Consider the following 20,239-nt stretch of genomic DNA (forward strand, 5'->3'; position numbering starts at 1 on the left):
TCGGTTACGAAGGCCTTTCCTCGTGGTCATCTTCACTCACTCGTTGGCCTCATTTCAACAACAGTCATTCGTTTATCCGAGATTCACAAGGCCTCACATTATTTGGAACTTCGTTGATTGTGGATCCGTGACCTGCAGCCTGAGTTCAGCATCCGCCAATCTTCCACGAGGGAAAAGAATCGCAGTTATTTTTCGCAATCAGCAGAGATCTTAGCCTTGGTGCCTAGATTCATTGATGAGCTGACAAGGATTGATAACCTTCTTTGTCCCTCGCTATCGTTGGGATCGGCGCCTACTCCAAGTGACCCGCACACTGTGGAGAAGCAGCTGATCGGTTGTTTACGCCGCCATGCGAGTTCTACCGCAGGGGCTTGGGAAAGCCAAGCCGTCATTCCTCCTGTTACTGCTTCTCGTCATTGCCATTGCTGTTCAAGTATCTGCCGTGCCGGCGGACGATACAACAACGGATACTGATGCCGCTAAGACCACCGACGATCCCTCCACCACTCAAAGCATCTCTAGCGTGAGTGAGACCACCACATCCTCAACCACTTCGAAATCAACGTCAAGTTCTACAACCAGTACCTCCTCCTCTTCTACAACCACAACCATGGATACAACCACCACATCCTCCTCCTCTTCCTCCTCCACAACGTCCGACAGCAGTACAATAACATCTTCCGTCTCCACGACAACGACATCATCAACATCCTCCTCTTCCTCTTCAACCACCACCACAACCGGCGGCGCTATTGTGACGATACCACCAACAGCCAACGCCCCATATATGCAAGAGAGCAACGCCCCTGAGGGTACAGTGTTCATCGCCGTCGGCGCGGCACTAGGGCTGGTCGGCCTAACTCTGCTCGCCTGGCGCGCAATGGTCGCATGGTCCGTAAACCGCTCAGTGCGGCGCGCCGCTGTAATACACGCCTCGGAATCCAAGCGCCTGCTACGCGGTAGCAGAAAGAAGCGGTCAACCCCGTACTCCGCCTCCCCGGCGGTCGATGTATCCCTCGACAAACTCGGCGCCGCCACTCGCGCAAGCTACAAGCCCAATCGGGTGCCGAGCGCAAGCAGCGGGCTTTTCTTTTCGCCTACCGCAGGCGGCCCTACTGGATCGCACGCCAGTCTGAATGCGACAGGAAGTACGGGAAATCGTGGCTCAACATACCTGCCTGCTGGATACTACGCTGCTGCTGGTAGCTCCAACCCCGCACCGAGTGGAGAGCTTCCATACTCACCCACTGCTGGCCTCTCGTCGCCTTCCCTGCCTCCGACTGGTGTTTACCATGATTCGCATAATCAGCGCCACTCTCATGTGGGTGCCTCGACAAGTTCCTTGAACCTGAACCAGGCTCCGCAGGGCCGTGCTCCTAGCGCATACCTTGAGGATTTGTTTGAGAGCCATGCTCCTCATAGTTCTGATTCAGGCCGTCGGTAACCCCACTGTGGGCACTCGGCATTCTGGTCATAATATGAAGGAATGATATTGGCGAAATACTTCTGTTGGATCTATGGGATTTCTTCCTATTTTTCACTATATTCTCATGTCCGTTTTCATTTCAGATTTGTCTCAATTTGGCGTTCCATAAACCCTTTCGCGTGAGGTGATCTGCTATTCCATTTTTCTCTGCGCATTACTAACTATTACTTCCTTGTCAATATAAACCAGCTTACTCACAAAGTAATTCAACTACGGATTTAACTACAATTCTACTGGTGTTTAGCTACTCTTGCAGTCACTATGCATTGCATTAGATTAATCAAAACTTGCGTTTAACTGTGATGGTAATCATGAAATATCGTTAAGCCCAACCAAAAGGGCGGGAATGCAGAAGGAGGGGGGGAGGGGGAGCAAGAGAAGTCACCAAGCCATTTCATATCGACAAAAACACTCTCTGAACAAAGAATATGTGCTTGAGCTGTGGGACGGGGGTATGGGGTATCTGCGGGTTGATAAGAAAGCGAACTAGTCAATGCGCTTGTATAGCTTGGCCTTGGAGCCAGCAGACGAAGCGCCAGCACAACAGGCAGCAGGCTGTTCTTCGGGGTGGAGAGAAGATTTGTTGAACAGCTGGGAGGATTGCGGAACGTCAAGAGCAGGGTTCTTGGTAAAGAAGCCATCGGGCTTCAGCATGACGCTGATGCGCTCCATCGGCATAACAGGGAAGTCCTCAATGCGGGGATTGTGGGTAAGACCGAAGGCTGCAGGGGTTCGTTAGTTGTACGGTACAGACTCAGTCACGGGGAAGAATGCTTACTATGCCAGAGGACGACGTCTTCATTCTCTGTGTTATCCTTACGCTGCACCCAAGTCTCGACGCCCTCGGCGCGGCGGCTTTGGTTGGTGAACTCGCCTGCAGCGTACAGTTCATCATCCTGGTACTTGGTGACCCAGATGGGCTTGGTGGCAAACTCAGCACGGCGGAAGCCGTGGGCGTTCTTGCTGACCAGAAGCATCTGGCTGGGAGCAGCCATAAGCTTGTACGCGACAGGCTTATAGGTGATTGGATTGGTAATATTATCGTTACGGATCTTAAAGACGCGGTGGCGATCGACGCTGGTGTTCGCTGTGCCTGCCGTGCGCATTACCGTAGACTCGGAGGTATAGCCCACAAGGTAGGGGTTCTTCTCGTCTTCTGGCATAGGGACGCTGTCCTCGTAGTAGACGGTGTTCTTAAATCCATCAATAGCAGGGTCAACCCGTAGCGAGAACATATGCTGGTGGAAGGGAGCCATGACACCAGGACCGACGTTCGTACCCCAAGGGACGGTTTGGCCGTTCTCGTTTTCGAATGGGACGGTGGAAAGAATGCCGGTAGCCCGGACTTCCAATTCGACATTGGCGGCTTGATCAAAGATGTAGTTAAAGATATACTCATAGTTGGCCACAGTGCAGATCATCTGTAGGACCAACTGGCGATTGCGCACAACGGTAGCGGCACCGGACCGATAGTTAGTGTGCTTATGCTGCAAACCATTATCTTGTTCATGCATACAAATCACATTCTTCAGATGCAGTGGATTGCCCTTGGAGTCGTTGCGGTAGCCATCAAAATATTTGATATGGCCGAGACAGTCACACCCAAGAGCCAACTGGTTGGCATTCATACCAAAACCAGTGTCGCCGACATCAAACGCCTGCTTGCGATGGTAGGGGGCTCGGGGATCTAGATTCACGTTAGTTAGCTCCCCTATGAATTAGGAGTGCTAGAGCCCCGATTTCACTTACCTCCATAGGGAACGGTCATCTCAGAAACAGCTAAACGATAGAAGAGATTCCTGTTGTCATATGTAACGTTATAGATAATCAAACCTTCGCGAGCGTTGAAACCGACCCTGAAGCGCCACTTCTGCCAGTAGACGGAGTTGCCATCCACTGAAAAAGAAGGACCCTCGGGCTGTTGTACGATATATGGCTTGAGATCGGTGCGGAGAGGCTCATCCAAGAGGTCGTGGGCGTACTGGACTGCCTTGACAGGCTTCCAAGGCTGGGTAGAGGTAGTCCCAAAATCAGCACCGCCGGGCAGGTAGTCCATACGGACCAACTCATGAGTGAGACCGTCGAACACCGGTGAAAACTTGCAAGGCAGAGAGTAGTGATTGTTCTGGGGGTGATCAACTTCGACCATATACATAAAGCATTGGAAGAGCCGTCGGTCCTCGTTGTCGTTGTCCGTACCATACATCCAAGGGTCGTTGCAAACAGTGACGCCCGCGGGCAGTTGCAGTTTCTCGATCTCCGCCAGTACGGCGGGGTGCTTCATGCACATCTCTTCAATTCCGGCAATCTCATCGATATCAATAGGACCCTATAAAGTAGACCTGTTAGTTAACCCGGTTGCTTGCCTCGTGAAGATGGCTCTGCTTACCTGAACATCCTTGGGAAGCTCCTTGGCATAGACAATGGTCCGCTTGTCGGCATTGAGGATAGCCTTGTAGAATGCGCCGGTGTCCAGACGGTGGAAGAGCACATAGAGAAGACGGGCCGGAGGTGGGGGCAGCGGACGCCGTAGACGCTCTGCTTCAATGTATGCGATAACATCATTCTTGATGGGCTCATTGACATCAATGCGCTTGTAGCGCAGAGAGACGCCCGGGAAGGTCGCCTCAAGGATGCGTACGGCGAGCTTGATCTCCTCCGGTGTGATTGGGTCGAATGGGTGCGGGCCGTGGTTGGTCACCATTTTAGCGGTGTCGGGGTGCACTTCTGACGTAGAGATATGAGGCGGCTATGAAAGGTATTAGAGAAGGAATATCACACGAATCCACGGAAAAGGCAGATGTATTGAATGAGGGGATTAGGCCCAATGCCTGCACTTTAAATATCTCATCGCATTGGGGGGGGCGGTCCGGGGGATCTTATCAGGTTACATAAGTTCTGGATGGACTTCCCTAATTGGGAAAGAAACCAGGGCAGTTGGAGAAGAGGGTCTTGGCTCTGATAGTCAGGACAAAACAGACTGAACATGGATATACGAGGCAAAATTCATAACGAAAAAACTCCCTCAACTTACTCAAAATACCCTCTTAAACTTATCTGAATGATCCAAGCTAACATACCCTGTTCTCCGTCGAAATAGCAGGTGAGATCATTTAAAGTGTGAGTCACATGACCTCCAATTCACAATCGGGATGGCACGTGAGTGTGGGGTCGCGTGAAATTGTCCAAATTCGGTTTAGTGGGATTTGCTATCGATAACTCTCCGAGAAATCGAGCGGGTTATTACAGCGCATGCTTGTCTGAATTTGTCCAATATCTGTGATAAGCATGCCGTCACTAGTACCTGTTAGAGAACCTCCACATCACCCAGGCGCTCCTTGACACTATGAATGCCTTTCCTATGAATGGCTCGGCCCAGTCGTCTTCCCTCACATCCAGCCAGCCCACTTCCGCCCCGAAGAAAGGTAGAACACGGCAGTCTGGCACGGCATGGACTCGGTCAGGATGCATAACCTGTAAGAGGAGGCGCAAGGCCTGTGATAAGACCAAACCAAGGTGCGGGGTAAAATTTGACTTTCAATCTCATAACTAATTCGATCAGTTGCAACAATTGTCTCAAGCAAGGCCGGACATGCGAGGGCTATGGCTCCATATGGGTAGAGCCGCTAAGTCCATCAGCGCAGGTATTCTCCCAGACAGGAACTTCAAAGCGCCGCCGGCTCAGTGAATCCTCATCATCTCAATTCCCTTCGCCTGCACCGTCCCGGTCCTCGGATGCATGGCTCGAGACTCGTTTGTCTCCGGGGTCGGGAACTTCCCCGAGCTGGTCTGTTGCATCTTCTCCTCGACAATATGTACCATTTGATGCAGCTACCAGTCCGGTTCGAGTTGCAGAGGAATATATCCCTAGCCCTGATATTGATTTGCATAGCTCTGTCGCGGTGATCCCACAGCCCCAAGGATATATCAGTCATCTCTCAACACATGAGACTCACTATCTCCAATATCACATGGAAGAGGGTTCTCGACTGCTAGCAAACTTAGAGAGCCATAATAATCCCCTTCGGTCGATGTTGATTCCTAGGGCAATGTCATCGCCTCTGCTGATGAAGGCCGTATGTGCTGTCTCTGCCCTTCATCTAGCAAATCGCTCCCATGGCTTTGGGGCACATACGGCTGCAGTCAAATACTACAGTGGAACACTCAACGGACTCCGCTCAGCGCTGGACAAGTGTTCAACGGAGGTGTTCCCTGACGATGCCATGCTGGCAGTCGGTCTACTATGCAAATATGAGATCGTGCGTGGGAGCGTAAAGCAGTGGGTTGTTCATCTCAATGCATTGCAACGTCTGATTGTTTCTCGTGGTGGATTTGCATCAATGGATCGAGAGGCAGCCGAGTTCCTGCGTGGACTGTATGTGTGATTACCCGCGAGGTACATTGCCGAATGCTAACATAATATATTAACATCCAGATTCGTGTATGCCCACAATATGGCCCGGATCAGCAACCGAAATTGTATCACTTCTACAGATATTTCTGTCGACAGTGACATCGGTATCCCAAAATTGGATATATATATCGGATACACCGAGGAGCTTCTGAAGTTATGTGCACGCATCGCAGAACTGCCTTCCCTCCAAGCTGATTCGTTGGCTCTTCGACTCAGCGTTGCATCCATGTTGGTCTCTCTCTTTCGTTAACGAAAAGAATAGCCCAGTCGAAGATCTGCACTAACACCACATCCCAGAAACGAATCCCTCCTCACCTGGTCTCATACTTCAACCCCCAACATAATTCCCCAAGGGACACCGCCAGCAACCCTAACTCGGCTTCAACTCGTAGCTGAATGTTTCCGCGATGCAGGTTTTGTCTACCTCCACTCAATCATGGAGCGCATTAGCAGAACCCATCCGCATACCTCTTCCACTGCCAGTCCTGGTATCATTGTCAACACCCAATTAGAGCTAGAGGAGAATCCCCCTCTCCCAGCACAAGACTGGCTTCCTCTCGTCTCCACGCCGAAAAATGTCGCCGTCTGCCGCTGTCTTGGCCGGATTGAAACTTTCCCGCTGGGTGACCACTGCGAGTATTCGGCACTCACGTTCCCGCTCTTTATCTCCGGGTGTGAGAGTGATGACGTAGCGGACAGAGAGCTTGTGCTTCGTTCCTTGAGCAAGCTACAGGATAATTTTGGGATTGGGAATGTTCGACGTGCAAAGGAGTTATTGAAGATTTTGTGGGCGAGACAGGATGCTAACTTTGATGCTCGGTTTATTGGGATGAGTCGGCAGAAAAATGTCCATTGGTTAGATATTGTCGAGGAGCTTGGGTGGGAACTGATCCTTGCATAGATAACCCACGGCAGTAGCTTGGATTTCAGCTTTATTGTATCTATATTTGTTGCATTGGAGATAGAGATGTATGTAAGGGATAGTACTCCTATAGGGATGATCACGTATAGCTTTACCATGTAGTTTAAAGTCCAGACGAGCTTAAAGGGGGTATGGTTAATGCGACGAACCTTAAATATCGGCCTTATTTAATATTTGCGACGTTCCAAAGTTATTATAGGGGATCTCGCTATATATACACTATCAATCTATTAGCATGAAGGCAAGGCAACAGTTCGTGAGCAGTTGACATACATAAGACATATTAGATCCAGGGCAACATACCTATGTTATGCTGCGTGTATGTACCTTCTGTATGGCAATCACATACAAGAGATACCTGATGTTTACAATTATCCGGGAATACCCGGCCCCACATGGACCCTGGATTTTCGGCCTGGACACGCGAGCTGGGATCAACACTAAATTCAACTCCGGAAATGGTCCGGAAGTAGATTAATTGATTCTACTCCAGTACTCACAGGCATTTACTTTTATGATGCTTTTAGGGTATATCTAGCCCGTATAGGGGCTGGAGGAAATGTTTTGCTCTTCGTTTTTATTTTTTGACTCATCGTGAATCCTTTTTCGTCTTTGAACTGCTATATTACTGGCGCCAATCAAGCTCGGGATTGAGAGATAACTATTACCCTCGCTTGCAAAAGTACCCACTATCGCCCAGAAAATGACTATGACCCAGCAAATCGTGACTAGTGAGATTGATTGTGACAGCTTGGAGAGCGATGGCGTGCTAGGCTATCGATATTAACGGCCAACTCCACAGCCTCTACTTAAGCAACGGATGTCTCCTCTGCGGATTTCAACCCAAGAGGGAATCATCGCTACTCCCGCCAGGATGACCGCTCTAGCACCTTCTCCAGTAGAGAGCATCTCGGCCGAATTCGAGAAAAGAAACCTCGATGTTCAGTCTCCAGCAGGCGACGGGGCACTACAGTTACTAGAAGCCGGTTCGGCGAGCATCCTCGATCCTGCAGCGTCTAGACGACTGTTGCGCAAGATCGATTTGTATATCATGCCATTGATCTGCATCGTGTACTTCCTCCAGTATCTGGACAAGATCGCCATCAGCTATGCCAGCGTCACGGGGATGCGCGAGTCAGCAAACCTTCAAGGCAACCAATTCAACTGGGTGTCGAGTATCTTCTTTTTCGGCCAGCTAGCGTTCGCCTTCCCCACCATGCGTGTGATGCAAGCATTTCCCCTCGCAAAATACGTCGCCGTCAACGTGACCATCTGGGGCGCCATCCTGGCCTGCATGGCGGCATGCAAGTCGTTCGCTTCCTTGATGGTCTGCCGCACGCTTCTGGGCGCCGCAGAAGCCTCTATCGTGCCCGCCTGGGTAGTCTTCACCTCGCAGTGGTACCGGAAGGATGAACAGGCTTTCCGCGTCGGTCTGTGGTTCTCCATGTGTGGATTCGCGCAGATGTTCGGCGGCTACGTCGCATATGGCGTAGCAACTCACATCGGCGGGGATCCAAGCGCATCTCTGCGAGGTTGGCAGGTTATTTTCCTGATTCTGGGTCTGCTCACCGTGGTGACCGGGATTCTCTTCTTCTTCCTCCTGCCTGATTCTCCTTTGACAGCAGGGTTCTTGTCCCCGGAAGAAAAGGCAATGCATGCGGAGCGTCTTCGGGGTAACGGACAGGGTATCGGAACCAATGTCTTTAAGAAAGCCCAGGTTTACGAAGCCCTTATCGACCCGCATACCTGGCTCTATGCCTTCTGGGTCCTGGCGGCAAATGTACCTAACTCCACTGCCACAAGTTTTGGAAACATCATGGTAACCGGGATGGGCTTCTCGAAAACGGAAAGTCTTCTGCTTGTGACTCCCATGGGCGCTTATGAGGTGGTGGCTCTGGTTGGCCTGACCTATCTGGCAATGAAGACACAGCGGCGACTGTTCTGGTGCATCATAGGCCATATCCTGGCAGTCGTGGGTGCGATCTTAATGGCGACAACCGACAAGGTGCCAGCACTTGTGGGATATTACCTCACCGGAGGCATTCCACTTGGGTGGACGACAATTCTTGGGCTGACCAGTACCAATGTGGCTGGCTCAACCAAGAAAATCACTGTGTCCTGTGTCCAGACTATCGCCTACACTGTCGGCAACATCATCTCGCCGCAGACCTTCCAAGCCAAAGATGCCCCAGGGTATTTGCCGGCCAAGATCTCTATCTGCATCCTGTATTTCATCGTCACGCTAGACCTGTGCCTTATCTGGTGGGTATCGCAACGAGAGAATCGTCGGCGTGACGAGCAGAAGGAGGCATTGGGTGAGGCGTACGTCGTTCCAGATAACCACGAATTTTTGGACCTGACAGACCGGGAGAATCCGGAATTTCGTTATGTGATATGAAGATGCACACGTGGTTCTGTGTCCTTGAGTTGCAACAAGTCTGAAACACATCTCTGGACTCATGTCTCATCTGGCTTTTGTGTTGCCTTTCCCTTTTTACGTTAATATTAGACAAAATGTACATATTTCATTAATTATACCAAAATAGGGGATTCCCGTATATAGGCCGATGGGCTTGTTTCACATTACGAACAATAAGGATATATAAGCGCGTGCCCTAGGTAGCAAGTCGCGGAATTCGAAAAGGGATTGCATACATGAATGAAGAGCGCTCGATCAACTCAGCCCCATGTTCACCTCATCGCTGAGCCCAAATTCCCTTTCCGCCCTTTCCGTCCCGCCCGCAGCTCGAGTTGACCACCGGTCGAGATGATCTTGCGAGTTGGCGATCTCCTTTTCACGCAAACTGGCGCTGTCACTAGTTGCCACACTTCCTTCGCGGGCATGCGACGATTTGCGGGAATTTTTTATGCTGATGGGTCGCGAGGCGTCTGCTCTATCGGATACGATAGATGCATTTGAGCCCGTAGCACGCCCACTATCAGCCGGCGGCCCAGAAAAGGTCTGCTCTTTGTCCTTGGTACCGCTGAACCAGCGCCGACGATGGGATTTGGAGGAGGTGGATGGTGTGATGCTTTGGGCGTCAGCATTGTCATCATTCTCTTGTTGTTTCTCCTTTTCCAGGGCCTGCGTGAGCCCGGAAACGGTCCCTTCAGAGGCATCCTGGGCGCCTTGAGGTGACACGTCCGCTAATTCAGCGTCACGGTACCACTTGCGTCGACGAGTATAGCGATCCCATCCATCTTGACCGCGGCGACCGTCATTCCACTAGAGGTCTGTCAGAAAATGATACAAAGAAGCCTAGGGAGAGAGAGAAAGAGAGAGAACCAACCTTGTTATCATAGTAGATCCATCCTTCGCCGGTTGACCCTTTCGAGTCCGATTTGCCATTGAAGTTGTCTGCTCCTTCGATGCGCCACTCACTTCCCTCTACCCAGCGCCATTTGGCATCTCCTGTCTGAACCTCCGGTAACTCGAAAGAATCTTTGGGATTCACTGGGTTCATATGCTCGTCTGTCCAAGGGTCACGTTCTGCTGGGAACAATGAATAAGTCCACCCGATTCCCAGCCAGCGGCGCTGGTTCTCATAGACAACAAATGTGAACCGCACACCTGCGTTGTTCCCACGTCGTCGAGTTGAAATGTTTAAGCCTTGCTTTTCGCCTTGGGCTTGGGCCGGGGCCTTTTGTGGGCTGCTCAGGGTATCGGCGACGGAGAGACCTGTGGCTGCAGCGCATAGTCGGCGCACGGCTCGAGACCGCCACAGAATGACACGGGAGACCCTAGCGGGTCGGGAATGGTAAGTTAGAACAATAGTGCCGACGGCCATGACGATGCGGCGTGTGGTGAGTATGTAGAATGGAGGTAGAGTCAGACCGATCCAGACAGGAGTGACTAAGAGGATGCGGATGAACAGAGCTGTCAGCGCAGGTTTGGTAGTCGCAGATGTAGGAGTGCGCTGGGTGGATAGGAAGTCGGTGAGGTCGAGTAGAGGCTCGAGGAGGATATTGCATCTGGTGGTGAAGATGCGAAGAGTTTCAACAATTTCATCAAGACTCTTTTGATGACGCAGTGAGCTATCTGGTGCAACTTTTGTCCTGTGCTTTTCGCCTGTTGATGTAGTTGATGACAGAGGCGAGTAACGACGTCCATACATGCCGAGGATCAAGGCGACCACGACCAGGATCGGTCCTGCCCAAAGAATGATGGCATCGCTATATAGCACGATAGTCCAAAAGGTAGCCACCAGCAGAAAGCTCTGCCACGGGTCTCCAGAAGTCCATGTTAGGAGACCTGCCAATTTATTTAGAGGAAGTAGAAACGGGTGCGAGTAGGCCAGGGCTCGCGTGATAGCCGGTGGTGTGGCCACCAGGAGAGGTGATTTGCGATGCACGATGACACTGGAGCGCTGGCGCGAGGTGAGAGCAGAGCCGGTAATCGTTGACGGAGAGAAGGCAGCGACCGTCGGCGGTTGAGAATCCGACTGGCCGTGATCCTGTGCGTTCGGTGAGGGTGCCATGGAGTCTATCCACGGAAGGTTGTCTGTTTTCCCATCAGTGATCGGGTTTAAGGAGAAGGACAATCAAATATCATACCTAAAGCTGCCATCCAATCATGGACAGGTCATAGATGGACAATGGACTCATCGTCTGGGATGAGTGAGGACTTTATATGATTGTTCGTTCATGTTCGGTCCAAAGAAGATCTGCGGGGAGATCGAACCTGTGGGCATGTGACTCTCGGTATTTGTTGTGAAAGGGTGTGATATTGCTGATATTGTTCTGATATTGGCTTTTATTCTTTTTAGAATAAAGACTGTATAGAGAAGAAAAATAATAACTACTTCATAAATTATCTTAATCTCAAATTAACCTTGCTATGTACATACACTGCTCTCTATACTCCTGTCCGTGCCTGGGCATCTCCCGACACTAAAACCCGCAGCCGAAATTTTCCCCTTCTCTTCTTTCTTCCTTCAACCGTTAACTTCGTGATCGCCTCCTCTACGGCACTTTTTCAATGGTGTGTCCATCGATCTCCTTATTTTTCCCATTCTAAAATTAAAACTAATAATTTTCCTAGGCTCATCGCATCGTCTCTCAAGTCGTCGTGACTGGAGCCCGGGTCTTCGGCCGCGCCTTCGCCGAAGCCTACAAGCAAGCCCAGGCATCCGGCAAATATGCTGGCCAGCAAAAGGCAGCCGGCAAATCCGGTACCACCTCGAGCGTAACCATCGATGAAGCCTGCAAAATCCTGAACGTCAAGCCCCCGGCCTCCGGAGAACACGACCTCGAACATATCATGTCCCGATTCAAGAAACTCTTCGACACGAACAACCCCGAAAAGGGCGGCAGCTTCTACTTGCAAAGCAAAATCCTACGTGCACGCGAGCGGTTGGAAATGGAGTTCCGCGAGATTGAGCGCAAAGCTGCGCACGACAAGGAATTGAAGGAAGGCTGGAACCCCAAGGTCTACAAGGATAAATGAACATGACAAAATTAGTGCGGTTTTCCGGTTGCCCTGCCCTCCGGTTTCCCTACGAGCACGTCTACGTTTTCCCGCGCTAGAAGCCTCCGACTCCAACCGGCTTCTTTGTTTTCGATCTGCTCGTCTTTCTTGTTTTGGCATAGCATGGCGTTTGGGTTGTTGGAGAAAGACGCCTTGATTTTCTAGATTGGGTCTTTCTCTCTGATATTTTAAGATGGGCCCTGAATCCCTTTCCTGGGCATCATCTCCGGTTGGAAGTGGAAGTGTCCATTCCCGGCCTTCTCATCGACCTTTCGGTCTGTGTATATCATCTGTGATGCGCCGCGTTCCGTTGACCCCCTTCTCCACTCTCACCCGGAAAGGATTCATGTACAATAGCTATATATATTCGCATTAACTTGTTTAATGTCCGGTCTAGACTCATTTACTGTGTATTCTTCGCACATCTATATCATACCTACAAGTATCGGATATCTGCACTCGACTTTTTCCCTTTTTTGCCACCGCCGCCTTGCCAGGAACATCTTCACGTTGTCCCTGTACCTACGTACCCTACTCCTATCAAGGAGACATTCGAACCACGCATCTCAAATAAAACCTACAAAAAAAGATATGTAACACAAAGCCGATCAGGCTGTGGCCACATGTCCCGATATGCGGGTGGGAGAATCCCCGCCATGGCGCCATCCGGAGCGGAGCCGAAGGGGGGTACTATTTTTTTTTTGGAGAAAATCCAGGCACTGCACTTAACATTAAAAAGATTTTACCAACCGATCTATAAGAGATTACTCACACATTCATAGCCAACTCTTCAGCATTGACAAGATTGGCCTCCCAGACCATACACCATGCGCCCCTCCACCCCACTGTCCGCGGCCCTGCCGCCGCTGATAATGGGCACCGCAACCTTTAATTCCCAATATAACGCCGACCCTTACGCCCTCCCAACAACAGAACTCGTCCAACGCGCACTATCACGCGGTGTGCGCGCCTTCGACACATCCCCCTACTACGGCCCCGCAGAAGAACTCCTCGGCCGCGCCCTGGCAACAGAAACCGTACAAACCAACTTCCCACGGGAGACATACCACCTCCTCACAAAAGTCGGGCGCATAGCCGGCTCCTCATTCGACTACTCGCCGCAATGGATCAGACACAGCGTGCGACGCAGCCTGCAACGCCTACACACAGACTACCTGGACGTAGTGTACTGCCACGACGTGGAGTTCGTGACGGCGGCAGAAGTGGTCACAGCAGTGCGGGAGCTGCGGCGTCTCCGCGATGAAGAGGGCGTGCTACGCTACGTCGGTATCTCTGGCTACCCGGTCGACACGCTCAGTGAGCTGGCGGAGACGGTTCTCCGCGAGACGGGCGAGCCGCTTGATATCGTTATGTCGTATGCCAACTTCACTTTGCAGAATACGCGGCTACACTCGCACGCCCTATCCAGGCTGCTTGCTGCTGGCGTTGATGTCGTTCCGAACGCATCGCCGCTGGGCATGGGATTGCTTCGTCGTGACGGCGTGCCTATTGGCTCGATGGGTGATTTCCATCCTGCTCCTAATGCCCTGCGGAGTGCTATTCGTAGAGTTGCGGATTTTGCTTTGGGACATGGAGAGAAGCTTGAGGTTGTTGCGATTCGGTTTGCGCTGGAGGCGTGGCTGCGTGTTGGTGCGCGGGCTGGTGGTCTCGGCGCACCGCTTGCTCGTTCTGCGGATGCTGATCCTGGCTTCTTGTCTGTGGCCAGTATGGGCACCGGCAGGAGACTGGGTGTCAGCGTTATGGGCGTTAGCAATATCTCTGAGCTTGACGAGACTTTGCGCGTGTGGCACAGTATTGTCGATGGGCTGGAAAATTGGAATGAGGACGACGATGCCTCGTACTTCGATACTAAGTTGAAATCACCTGGACTGTCGACTCCTAGCCTGGATGTTCCGACGGGTGATGTTCCCGCGGCGTCGAATATTCTCACGCCCCAGGAGGGCCTTATCACAGACCGTGCCTGGTCTCATGCGCGCGGAGTTCATATCTTGCAGCTGGCACGAGAAATTCGGGATATACTAGGTACAGAGTGGGTTGATTATGCCTGGGCCAGTCCAGGGCCAGACTTTGTGAATTCGTTATCCGAGGAGCATATCGCTGCTGTGCGGAGGATTCAGGCCGAGGAGAGAACAGGACGGAGGCCATCTCTTTCTATATCTGATATGGCTATTAAGGAGGATCCTATGCTGACGCCACCGTCCGATGTGGAAAAGCAGCTTGCATAGAAACCGAAACAGAACTTCATAAATCCATTGGGATACATCCTTATGGCGTCTCCTAGCTTTTTCTCGTAACTCCTATATGTATTTCCATCGATCTGGGTTAGACGAATATTTGTACTGGGCAGGCAGGAAGGGACTCAGCAACACGTGGAAATGGGCCCACCGTCCGATAGCAGAAAGGCGAGTTCGGCGTCTAGTCCCAAGCCCAGGCTCCTGATGCTCCAGTCCTCTCCCAGAAGTCGCATGTAGCGCTCTCTGAGTGAGAAGGAAGGCATGGGAAGGAGAGGGCGAAGGGAAAAAGAAGAAAAATAAACGCCAACAAACATAGACACACGTTGGGCGCGGATCCATGATCATCGGGGAGTTTCATTGAAATCACTAACAGCATCCCATGTAGGGACGAAGAACTGCAAGAACTAGGTGCTTGCCGAGGGTGTACCGGGAAGGCATTAGACGTTGAGGTGCCGGATCGACCCGAACAGATCTTGAAAACAAGGTCATCCAGGGTTTGAGATTGTCGAGGCCTATCCAACATTGAACCTGCCTCTCAATCAAATATGATCGAAGACAGATTTTCAACATCCGAACAACCCTAATCAATCGTAACCAAGGGACAAGTCAACAGATTCTGGCGAAGTCGGAATCCGGGAGAGAATCCTAAATAGTAAGTCACTGTCTTTCGTCTCAGGCTCAAAGAAGAATGCTCATTCTCGATTTCCACCAGTCATTCGCTGCACTTCTCGCCATCGAGAAGCAGAAGCATACGCGAAGGTATCACCAACTACACCATCCCGCCGTCGCAAACATCCCTCCTCTCTTCCCCGTGCAAATCACCAAACCATTCGAAGTAAGGGGTATCATCATACAAAATAAAAGCATACAAACTGAAACCAAATGAAAGTCGTTGCGGGCGTGGAAGTGGAGGCTCAAATTTAGTCCGAGGTGAGAAGTTTCTCTCTCCTGTCCAAGTCCGCATTCATCTGCTCATCGGTCTCGTAACCTGCATGGCGGCGAGCTTGGCGGAGGCTGAGTGTATTGGGGAGTTTCTTGAGGTCGGGCCTCAAGCGTTTGAGTCTAGCTGCGCGCTCCTGACACAACTGACGTCTTGTCTCTCCCTTCCGAGTTTTGGCAGACTTTGCTTCGGGTCCGGGTGCTTCATCAGAGGAAATATCTTCTGGCTCCGATTTCGTGCCCTTCAACTTCGACTTGGGCTTTTTGGCAGGCTTGCGAGCTGGGGGTGCTAGCAAGGGAGAGCGAGCTCCGTCGGTAGGAGGGGGAGGTGGAGGGGAGGCTCCGTTAGCAGGAGGGGACCCCGGCGGCGGCGGAGGCGGAGACTCCCTGTAACGAGCAAATCTATCCTCTGTCATGAACACCTGACGGAGTTGGAAGCGTTGCTCGATGTATTCATCAAAGTTAGCCGCAATGATGGGTTCAAGAATGCTCTTGTTCGATCCTTGGACAAGTGCGAGATATTCCATGCGATTCCTCAAGGCGGTATGGGCATTAGAAAAGGCTCGGAAGATCAACCCAATTTCCTTCGTGCCACCTGAAATATCGTTGTCTCGGTTATTGGGATCTTCGATTGTGAGACGATCAGGATTGCCGAAGTAATAGCCCTGTTTGACATGATTAGCCGGCTAGTTGATAAGTAATGCGAAGTAAAATCCACTCACCTTGTTGAAATAGCCTGGAGGGTCCATCCGGATTGCCAGCCTATCATAGGAGAATTGCTTCCCGTAGAAATTGAAGAAATCAAGCAAGATTGTTGCAAGGTTCGGCTGCATATGGCCCTGGGGCAGATGCTGGAGAAGACTTGTTACCAAGCAAGTGATGGAGAAACCTCCTAGTCCACCGGTTGGCACTTCGTTGAGACCGCGGATCAACAAGAACTGCTTAATCACGGCTAGGATAACTGGCATCATCGGATACTGGGTTTTCCATTTCTGGAATGTGTCATTGGCGATCAAGCCACTGTCATTGTCGAAAGACAAATCCACTCGCAACCCAGTCAGCTTGTCCACGTACTTGAGAATTGGTACCCGCGCAGAGGCAATGCATTCGATCGAGTTTGGAACCGCAAGATTTGTGCTCTGGAGAAAATTCGAAAACGCATAGATCTGGCCCTTCCTCTCTCCGAATGTTCGAACACCCGTGCGTAAAAATGTGTTGGAAAGCAGCACCAGATCAATATCGGCCGTAGGTAGATAGAGACCTGAGGCAAAAGAACCAAAGGCCCGGATTGAAACGTTATGGTATCGTTGTTTGAATACAGTCTCCAATCGATTGACGAGATCGGCGCGGACGATGTGTTCGAATTCCTGTGGCTTTGCCCAATGATAGAAGCTGAGAATCTCATTATGCAGCCTGGTTCAAATGTTAGAGAGAAAACAGAAAGAGCGCGAAGGATAGTACTGACTGGGTTCCCACGTGCAAGGATACTGGGGTGCCCTCGAACCAGGGCGTGCCTGTCTCTGGGGAAAGTGGTTTCCATTGATCTCTAACGGAGCCATCGTAGTTGAACCTGCTGGCAGGCTTTCCGGTCTTTCGGGAGTATCCTTTGAGCTCATCGCCACGGGTCCGCTTTCGACTCGCAATGGCGGGATCTAGAGCTTCCTGGGCCTTCGGCCCTTTAGGGGCGTTTTCAGGAGCGTTACTCTCAGAAACTTCTGTTTCGAAGCCCATGCCAAGAGAAATGAAGTCTGAGTTTTGCTTGACTGCATCCGTCTCGTCTGTCTTTGGGGCAACGTCAAGTCTCGCCTTGCGAATCAACTTGACAACATCCACCCTTTTGTTTGTAGTTTCGGCCGGGGGAGGTAGTGCAGTGTAAGGATCGGGGTTCGACCATTTCGGAACAGGAGGAGGGGCTGGAGCAGTCTCTTGAGGCCCGTCGAGGGCTAGCGCACGTCTTTTACGTGGTCGCTCGGCATCGGATTCATCAGACATGTCCATCTCTGCCTCCTCACTGTCGCTCAAAGCAGAAAGCGGAGCAAACCTGAATTCAGGCTTAGACTCACCGTCAAGCCGCTCGGGTGGGCTTTCCCTCTTCGAGGACAACAAAGGTCGTTCCGACGTGGCAGGTTTCTGATACCGGAAAGTGAACTCATGTCGTGGATTAGGACGCGAGCCACGGTGGTTAGAATTTCCTCTGAACTGGAATGGAGGTGGCATTTTGAACAGCTGCAGTTAAGCAGCAACAATGCAGACGCGTGGAGGAGAGAATCAAGAGTTTCCAGTTTCGAGACGCGAAAAAAAAAAGATCACCGAAAAAGTCAGGCGGAGGGAAGGCGGTGACTGGACTTGAGTCGCACCTTCCATGTGGGTGTCCACGGGTACTATCATTAGTTACATAGACTAACTAACTACACCTAGTTATAGATGTATGTGGGATGACATTCTGGATTGTAGTATCTTTCAGGTGTCAATTCCTAGTTCCTCTTTGAATGTATCTTGAGGCCCTCCTCCAGAATATGGATCAAATCATGTTGCACTGCCATTTCGGCAAAGCTGATACGATCTGTGGCCCATTCCAACCAGTCCTCAGCTCTAGCACCAGTTGCCTGAAGCAAACCCGCACTCACATCAATTAGCATTGGTCGTTCATCGCAATGCCAAAAGGCAGTAGCCCCACAGCAGCTGCAGAATTCCCTATATACCCCGGGTGAACTCCTATGTTGCTGCATGGTCCCTGCATTGAACACAAGGGGTGATCCGTCTGCGTTAAAGATGTTGGACTTCGGCACGAATGCCCATGTCTGGATAGGAAATCCACTGCTCAATCGACAGCTGTTGCAGACACAGGTTCCTGCGATATATTTCGTATCACCATCTCGCAACCACCATTTGATATTGTTAGGATTCGCCCCAGAACCGGTGTGGTATGGAACCAGGAGATCTGGCCATGGCGAGGATGCTTGCAAGGACGACGCATCCGGCTTGGTGATATAAAACTCAACTCCCCCACAGAGGCAACGTGCATGCAAATGCTGGCTTGTTGATGTATATTTTACTGGGTTTGTTGATTCTCGGCTCTCAATGCTGGTTGAAGGACTTAATCTGCAACCTGTGACAGTGGACTCAGTTCCAGGAAGCAGTGCACTGAGCCCACCGTCACCAGTATCGCTGCTTTTCCAGTGCTCAACCGCTCGTACCGAGGGAACGTTCTTTGCTGCCAACAACCCTGAGGCAACTAGAAACTGTCCCCCGGGCTGCAAGCGAGCGAAGACGTGGGCACCACATGTCCTACAGAAGAAGCGACTCACGTGTTTGGACTGTTGGCATTCCTGGAGCCCATCCAGGTTCGGTGGTTCATGCTGAAGGAGATAGTACGATGAGAATAATTGCCCAGTCACCATTCGACAGCTGTTGCAATGACATAATTGGAGATTGGATTGGTCGGTAACAGAGTCCAACTGGATAGGTAAAGCTACACTTCTGCATATGCAAGCTATAGAAGTAGTCATTTGAGGACGCAAATAATTTTCGAGATGGCAGACACGGCTCTCGAAGCATGCGTTGTCTATGTGTGTGAGCGGGGACAGAAATATGCTCGCAAGTGTAACGGTGGAACGAGATGCAAGCAATGAGAATTCACTCAAGTTGTCTGACCCTCAGAGTCGACGTATCCCGGAAAGTCACGAGTATATAAAGTCCCGACCCCTCTCCTCTCTCTCTCTCCCCCCACCACCTCGCCTTTTCACAACCAACACAACTCCAAAAGCTTCACCAGTTTTTACCACACCAACCATACAAAATGAGTAAGCACTTTCTATCTTCCAACGTTCCATCTTTCATGATATATGTGACTTCACAATCTTGAAGATCCGCGCTTTGCCTTGGCCTGATTTCCGAAATGGCGGGGTCATAGCGGGGTTGTCACCCATCGTATTTCACCCATTCCTTTCAATGCTGACCACTACGATAGGCGATCACGGATGCAGCTGCGGCTCCTCTTGCCAGTGCCCTGCCGGCTCCTGCAACTGCCCTGTACGTGTTATCCCCTCTTCTTGGATGACATCTTGCTGACCCGACTCCTCCATCTTCTTAGAAGAAATAAATCACCCATATGGGCACGATGGTTCGAACCTTTCAAGGAATAAGAGCATGAAGTGAGGCGGAGGATATCTGAGTTTGGTAGCTCCCGGTTGTGTTACTCGGGGAAGCATGTCATGTCATAAAATAGGAGCACTTGCTATAGTGAATGACATGCGGCTGTCCGGCCACTTTTATTCTTTCTAAAACAAGTACCTTGTGGGCATCAGATCCAAATCTTGGGTCTTCAGATCGGTATGGGTCAACCTTGTGAGCTTAATAACATGTCCGACATACTTAGGTACTTGGATACCCGACCTCCTGAGTGGAGAATACATGTAGCAGAGACACATAACATATATCTACAACGTACATAGCATCTACGGAGCACCTCAGTAAATACAATATAGGTAAAAACCCCATATCAACGCAAAAACACAATCTGGGGGAGTAGGCATACCCCAGGAAGGCGAGTCACCGAGAATCTTGTCTGATACGATTTCAGGCATTCTTGTCAACCCAACCACACTCCACTAAGTGATCATCCATCGTCACAGTGACCAGGAATGGAAATAACCTTCCCACCCTTTCACGTACGGCTCCTGCGGCTGTGTTTTGCCGATGCGGCATTTTTGGCCATTTCCAACGTCAAACGTTCTTCGAAACACCCGGTGCCGCT

General features: G+C 51.0%; 10 protein-coding genes across 10 annotated transcripts; 6 read left to right on the forward strand and 4 right to left on the reverse strand.

Moving 5' to 3' along the window:
- Positions 1 to 349: 349 nt before the first annotated feature.
- N7489_000723 (uncharacterized protein) lies at positions 350 to 1,444 on the forward strand (the record flags this gene model as incomplete). The annotated part of the gene is made up of 1 exon (XM_056706478.1): positions 350 to 1,444. One exon carries the CDS (start codon positions 350 to 352, stop codon positions 1,442 to 1,444), a length of 1,095 nt encoding a protein of 364 aa, XP_056570780.1.
- A 528-nt stretch (positions 1,445 to 1,972) lies between these two features.
- N7489_000724 (uncharacterized protein) lies at positions 1,973 to 4,190 on the reverse strand (the record flags this gene model as incomplete). The annotated part of the gene is made up of 4 exons (XM_056706479.1): positions 1,973 to 2,208; positions 2,265 to 3,173; positions 3,236 to 3,815; positions 3,876 to 4,190. 4 exons carry the CDS (start codon positions 4,188 to 4,190, stop codon positions 1,973 to 1,975), a joined length of 2,040 nt encoding a protein of 679 aa, XP_056570781.1.
- Positions 4,191 to 4,832: 642 nt separating this feature from the next.
- Positions 4,833 to 6,801, forward strand: N7489_000725 (Zn(II)2Cys6 transcription factor; the record flags this gene model as incomplete). Its single annotated transcript, XM_056706480.1, has 4 exons — positions 4,833 to 5,002; positions 5,049 to 5,861; positions 5,922 to 6,128; positions 6,198 to 6,801. 4 exons carry the CDS (start codon positions 4,833 to 4,835, stop codon positions 6,799 to 6,801), a joined length of 1,794 nt encoding a protein of 597 aa, XP_056570782.1.
- An 895-nt stretch (positions 6,802 to 7,696) lies between these two features.
- N7489_000726 (uncharacterized protein) lies at positions 7,697 to 9,220 on the forward strand (the record flags this gene model as incomplete). Its single annotated transcript, XM_056706481.1, has 1 exon — positions 7,697 to 9,220. One exon carries the CDS (start codon positions 7,697 to 7,699, stop codon positions 9,218 to 9,220), a length of 1,524 nt encoding a protein of 507 aa, XP_056570783.1.
- A 276-nt stretch (positions 9,221 to 9,496) lies between these two features.
- Positions 9,497 to 11,300, reverse strand: N7489_000727 (PEX28-32 family peroxisomal membrane protein; the record flags this gene model as incomplete). Its single annotated transcript, XM_056706482.1, has 2 exons — positions 9,497 to 10,048; positions 10,113 to 11,300. 2 exons carry the CDS (start codon positions 11,298 to 11,300, stop codon positions 9,497 to 9,499), a joined length of 1,740 nt encoding a protein of 579 aa, XP_056570784.1.
- Positions 11,301 to 11,770: 470 nt separating this feature from the next.
- On the forward strand, positions 11,771 to 12,268 carry N7489_000728 (import motor complex subunit PAM16; the record flags this gene model as incomplete). The annotated part of the gene is made up of 2 exons (XM_056706483.1): positions 11,771 to 11,803; positions 11,864 to 12,268. The coding sequence occupies exons 1-2, from the start codon at positions 11,801 to 11,803 to the stop codon at positions 12,266 to 12,268; spliced, it is 408 nt and encodes a 135-aa protein (XP_056570785.1). The 5' UTR covers positions 11,771 to 11,800.
- An 848-nt stretch (positions 12,269 to 13,116) lies between these two features.
- On the forward strand, positions 13,117 to 14,535 carry N7489_000729 (D-arabinose 1-dehydrogenase (NAD(P)(+)) ARA2; the record flags this gene model as incomplete). Its single annotated transcript, XM_056706484.1, has 1 exon — positions 13,117 to 14,535. The coding sequence occupies one exon, from the start codon at positions 13,117 to 13,119 to the stop codon at positions 14,533 to 14,535; it is 1,419 nt and encodes a 472-aa protein (XP_056570786.1).
- Positions 14,536 to 15,464: 929 nt separating this feature from the next.
- N7489_000730 (putative topoisomerase family protein TRF4) lies at positions 15,465 to 17,700 on the reverse strand (the record flags this gene model as incomplete). The annotated part of the gene is made up of 3 exons (XM_056706485.1): positions 15,465 to 16,148; positions 16,206 to 16,896; positions 16,949 to 17,700. The coding sequence occupies 3 exons, from the start codon at positions 17,698 to 17,700 to the stop codon at positions 15,465 to 15,467; spliced, it is 2,127 nt and encodes a 708-aa protein (XP_056570787.1).
- A 257-nt stretch (positions 17,701 to 17,957) lies between these two features.
- On the reverse strand, positions 17,958 to 18,841 carry N7489_000731 (GFA family protein; the record flags this gene model as incomplete). Its single annotated transcript, XM_056706486.1, has 2 exons — positions 17,958 to 18,771; positions 18,792 to 18,841. The coding sequence occupies 2 exons, from the start codon at positions 18,839 to 18,841 to the stop codon at positions 17,958 to 17,960; spliced, it is 864 nt and encodes a 287-aa protein (XP_056570788.1).
- A 175-nt stretch (positions 18,842 to 19,016) lies between these two features.
- N7489_000732 (uncharacterized protein) lies at positions 19,017 to 19,543 on the forward strand (the record flags this gene model as incomplete). The annotated part of the gene is made up of 3 exons (XM_056706487.1): positions 19,017 to 19,092; positions 19,144 to 19,169; positions 19,454 to 19,543. 3 exons carry the CDS (start codon positions 19,017 to 19,019, stop codon positions 19,541 to 19,543), a joined length of 192 nt encoding a protein of 63 aa, XP_056570789.1.
- Positions 19,544 to 20,239: the final 696 nt, after the last annotated feature.

This window comes from Penicillium chrysogenum (assembly GCF_028827035.1).
Source record: "Penicillium chrysogenum strain IBT 35668 chromosome Unknown utg000001l_segment0_segment0, whole genome shotgun sequence".
Classification (NCBI taxonomy): domain Eukaryota; kingdom Fungi; phylum Ascomycota; class Eurotiomycetes; order Eurotiales; family Aspergillaceae; genus Penicillium; species Penicillium chrysogenum.